Below are 5,232 nucleotides of genomic sequence, written 5' to 3'. Positions count from 1 at the left end.
CCCCAGACCTTCTCCAACCACTAGGCCACCACTGCCTGAAGGGGTGGTTTGGCTTCTTGATGTCTAATGAGGTAGAGCTGAGTGGTCCGTGAGATGCTTTGAAAATAAAATGTAGAGTCTAACACCCACAGCGACGGCGTACTGTACGTCACCGTGGCTCACTGGATGCCCAGGAGCTGATCTCATGTATTGTATGGGACTGGGCTCTGTTTCAGTACCAAGAGATTAGAGGAAAGTGTAGAAGGATGGCCTTCATCAGACCAGCGATACGTCATCCGGACTGAATCTTGATCACCGCATCTCTACTTTGATCACGCCGCGCCACTTTTGGGGGAAAACAACTCCGTGAATAAGCAGGGATTAGACAGTGTTTGTTCATAAATTACAACTTTAGGACAAAACACAAGGAATAACTCACGCCGAAGTCTATCAAGGCCCATAAATAGCCATTACCTCTTAGTTTTAGGTCACTTGGGAGATTCATGAGCGGGATATCAAATGTGCAGGTAGGGGAATAAGGAAATATCCTGCAGCTGACTGGAGAAATAGACATGCCTGAAAACGGATCAAACATAACTTTTTATAATGGCGCGAACGCTCAATGGTGGCCAGTATTGAGTAACTGCTCAACACTGAAAACAAACTTTTCAAACAATGTAAGTGTTCTGTCGACAGTTTTTATACAGCCAGGCCAAATATGATGGTGCCTTGCACATGTGCACTGTGTGTCGAGCTCCACTCGCACTGTGGCCCATCGGGAGATAACGCAGAATCTGAACGGGCTTAGATACCAAATCCACACAATGGACCTCAATTATCGATATATAATAGTCTGTATGTGTAAAACGTTGAAATTTGATGAAAACACTCAATAGCCGCGATGGAGAGGGTTAGGTCAACATGCGCAAGGGGATCAGAAGCAGTCTCAGCTGAACAGGATTTAGCTAGAGCTGAAAACTTAAAAAACATGTTTTAGAAATGTTAGCTTGAAATGCAAACCGTTTTAAATCCCGAGGTGGTTGTTACTCACCTAGCGTGGCTGTCGTTTTAAAAATCACCAGGGATGTATTTTGTGCCGCGATTTTGAATGTTAAAAATCCATTCAAAATGAAATGTTATATCTTAAACATTTGGAATCAGCGGCACAAAATACAACGCTCACATTTTGGCTAAACGATACGTGGATATGGTATTTAAAAAGCTCTCTGTACACGTTATTTGGTGTATGTTTTCCTTGATAAGTGAGGCGCAATGTCTGGAAATACAATATGAAAAGCAGCACAGAATCTGTACGTCCAACACGAGCTCCAGACCCTTCTCCATGAGGTATGCGATATTTCACTCTCCGGTTCATGCTCATGGTTCAAAGGCTTGTGGAAAAGGGCCAATTCTGATGCGAGCATGAAGGAATTTACCCCACCACCCTTCACATGATAAACACATGATCATTCTCCTCTGTGGGGCCGACCGCAATAGAACGACATGCACTCACACGGTACAGTAAGGTGCTTTGCGTAAACTGAAAAGATTTACAAAGGCTAATGGTCACTGAAAGCTATGGAGTTCTGGAATTCCAAGGTAGGATTCCGAGAGAACATTGAAAAGAAAAACCACACATGAAAGGGCTAAACCATTTATCACATTTAGTCCAGTTTTCTTTTTACTAGGGGACACGAATAAGCAGGCACTTCAAGGAGAAGGGTACAGGATGGGGCCACAGCTAGAGTTAGAATTAACCTCGAAAATACCCCCTGAAAAAAAAAAACTCTGAGCAAAAGCTAAACGTTAATAATCACTCATAAACCGGGAACAAGAAAATGCCACAACCTCATTATGATCATCATCATCATCATCCGCATATCTGTGTGTGTTAGACTATAACCCCCCCAACCCCCCCCCCCCCCCCCCCCACGGAAACATTTGCACGTGGAACATCTATGCTAATGACCAGAGGCTAAAACAAGCATTTTTTTCTCCATTTAGTGACTTAAAAAAAACGCCCCGCCTGATCAAAGACTCCGGAACAGCGACAGAGCAACAAGCAGCATTCCACTCCAGTCCATCACAGATCACAGAACAGGTTCAGATGATTGGGGAATCTTTCGTTTCATCTTTGACACTTGGAAAAGGTCTTGTAATCTCAGACCCGGTGGTTCTGTCTTTAAAATCCGGTGGTTGGGTTCTGTTAAGGGGCGAGTTCAAGCGCGGTCCGTTTCACACCCGCTTCTCGTTTAGAGCTAACGGTTAACCGGTCGCCTCTGTCCGCAGCGTCCTCCCTCTCTCTCTCTCTCTCTCTCTCTCACTCCTCACTTGGTGGAGCATCGTTTTAGCGCTACTAAAAACTAAAACCCAGGCGCTTTGGAGCGAAAGTCTTTTCATTCCCGTTCCATTTCCGAAGGCAAAAGAACACACACTCACACACGTGCGCACACACACACACACACACACAGGGGGAAAAGAGGTCACAAGACTCTGTCATAAACAGGTGTGATTTGTTTGCAGCAGGCAATCGAAAGTCTGTGGCTGGAGAAAGAGGATTTACAAAAAAGAATATCATACACCCATTGTTCAGTTTATTCAGAGGGAGAGAGAGGGAGAGAGAGAGAGAGAGAGAGAGGAGGGGGGAGAGAGAGAGAGAGAGAGAGAGAGAGAGAGAGAGCGAGAGAGAGAGAGAGAGAGAGAGAGAGAGAGATTAAGATACAGACATGGAGTTCAGCCATCCTGGAGGACAGTCAGCCATATGCAGGGAACGAGAAGAAAGAGAGGGGGGGGGGGGGGGGGGTGATGTGTCCAACGATGTCCAAACACACTGAAGGGTTTTGACCACGTTAGAGATAAATACAGTTTCTATCGCTATGAGCTTAAGCGAGTAGGACGTGTGTGTGTGTGTACACCTGTGCGTGCACGTGTATGAAATCCTCAAAGATACTGATATATGTGTGTGTGTGTGTGTGTGTGCTGACCTAGTCAGTGACTAGGAATAGATGAATCGGTACACTAGTCGATGACATTGAATGTACCGGTGAACTGGTGAGTGACTCAGAGCGCATGTCGGCGTGTGTTCGAGTGTTAGGATCTAGACGCAGCGTCCTCGAAGCTGATGATGCTGGACTCCGGGTGCTGCGCTCCTCCTCCTCCGCCCGTCGACTGTGCTCCGCTCTGCGAGGCCGAGGAGGAGGAGGCGGAAGACAGGGAGGCGCCGCCGACGGTGCCCCCTGCCGGCTTTGGCGTGGAGGAGGAGGGTAGGGGGAGGAGCGGTTGGGTGTCAGTCCTCACCTCGTCCTCCTCATCGTCCTCCTCATCGTCCATGCTGGGCCAGGCCGACTGGTCCTCCACCCGCTTCAGACGCTCGTTCAGAGCCTTCAGGGCCAGTTGTCTGGGAGGGATAGAGGGAGGGAAGAAGGTAGAGAAGGAGGGAAGCAGGGAGAGGGAGAGAAGGAGGGAGGGAGAGGGAGAGAAGGAGGGAGAGAGGGGGGAGGAAGAAGGGCGAAAGGGGGAAGGAGGGAGGGAAGAAGGGAAGGAGGGAGAGAGGGGAAGGGAAGGAGGGAGAGAGACAGGTGAGGAGGGAGGGAAGAAGGGAGAAAGAGGAAGGAGGGAGAGAGAGGGAAGAAGGGAGATAGAGGAAGAAGGGAGAGAGGGGGAAGGAGGAAGAGGGGAGAGAGGAAGAAGGGAGAGGGAGGGAAGGAAGAAGGGAGAGGAAGGAGGGAGAGAGGAAAGAGGGGAGGTAAGAAGGGAGAGAGGAAGAAGGGAGGGGGGGAGGGGAAGAAGGAAGAGAGGAAGGAGGGAGAACGAGGGAAGAAGGGAGAGAGGGAAGGAAGAAGGGAGAGAGGAAGGAGGGAGAGAGAGAGAGGAAAGAGGGAGAGATGATGTAGAAAGGAATGAAAGAGAGGAAGGATAGAGACGGAGAGATAGAATAATAGGACGGACAAGGGGGGAGATGACAGAGAGGTTAGAATAGGGCTGGGCGATATGGCCAAAAATGATATCGCGATAACGATATCGATAACAATAAAAAATATCGATAATTTTTTTTAATATATATAAAAAAATATATATTATTATTATATATATTTTTTTTTAAACAACATATTTATGTTTATTTTGCAGCAATTCTTTGTCGTTGCCGCCATCTTTAGTATTACATCCCCTCACACTCCAGTTCTCAGGCTGCAGCTGGTTTGAAAGCGAAAGTAAACCGGCTTCTCTGCTGGCTGTGGCTCCAGGGGAGTTGAACAGTTCTGGCTCTGCTAGTTTCTTTTCTATCTTTTGGCGCTTTTTTTTTTTTTTTTTTTAACTTACATTTTTATTAACACTTACAGACAAACAACACTTACAGAAAAATGAAACTAACAACACAATAATAAAGAATGCAGTGCACATAAATGGTTACATGGGTAGCATGGTTAGTTGTCTGGTTCCACTACAGTTGTTTTCCAGGTACTTAATACAAAGACTGATTGTGTACCTCCCTTAAACAGGTATAAAAATATAATACCTACTCAAAAATATTAAATACTGACTAAGGCATACATGTGTGATATGGGTCCAGAGACCCTCCTTGAACTTCTTTCTTCCCCTATCCTTCGTCCTTTTTTTTTTTTTTTATTACATTTCTCTTTGCCTTTTGATTCACCCATATACAAACCACATCATCCCTGAATATTAATACAACACTGTTAAACAGACATAAATAATAAAGTACAAAAACATAAAACAATTGTAATACCCCAAAAAAAATTAGAAAATACTAACTAAAGCAAAAGTGTGTGACATGGGTTCAGAGACCCTCCTTGAACTTCTTTCCTCCTTTACCCTTCGCCCTCTTGTGTTGCATTTGGTTCTTCCTCTGTGATGTCGTTTTCGTTCCCTTTATAATCCTCCCACTTTACCCATCTTTCCCCAAATTTCTCTTCCTGTAGCCTCAGCATGTGCGTTATCCTCTCCATATCCTGTATCTCCTCTACTATTCCTACCCATTGTGCTATTGTCGGTGGGTCTTCCTTGTACCACAGTCTCGTTATTGCTTTTCTGTCCGATATCAACATTATCTTTATTAAATATTTGTCCCCCCCCTGTATTCCCTCGTGTGTCAGGTCCCCTAAGTAAAGCACCAGTCCCGTTTGTGGTAATCCGTATCCTAATATTCTGATCATTGCCTCCCCTATCTCCTCCCAATACCCCTTCAGCTTCTGACATCCCCAGAATATGTGCGTGTGATTTGCCCCCTCCTTC

General features: G+C 45.9%; 1 protein-coding gene across 1 annotated transcript in view; it reads right to left on the bottom strand.

The window, feature by feature from the left end:
* Positions 1-1,907: 1,907 nt before the first annotated feature.
* The window catches only part of tmem115 (transmembrane protein 115), a 20,212-nt gene continuing 16,887 nt past the window's right edge, over positions 1,908-5,232 (bottom strand). Inside the window, exon 3 of the mRNA XM_084333911.1 lies at positions 1,908-3,376. Within this exon, the coding sequence (XP_084190037.1) occupies positions 3,070-3,376 (307 nt within the window). The 3' untranslated portion in view covers positions 1,908-3,069. The remainder of the gene's footprint in view (positions 3,377-5,232) is intronic.

The sequence above is a fragment of the Notolepis coatsorum genome (genome assembly GCF_963971535.1).
Source record: "Notolepis coatsorum genome assembly, chromosome: 17".
Classification (NCBI taxonomy): Eukaryota; Metazoa; Chordata; class Actinopteri; order Aulopiformes; family Paralepididae; genus Notolepis; species Notolepis coatsorum.
This window is presented reverse-complemented; position numbering and strand designations above follow the sequence as displayed.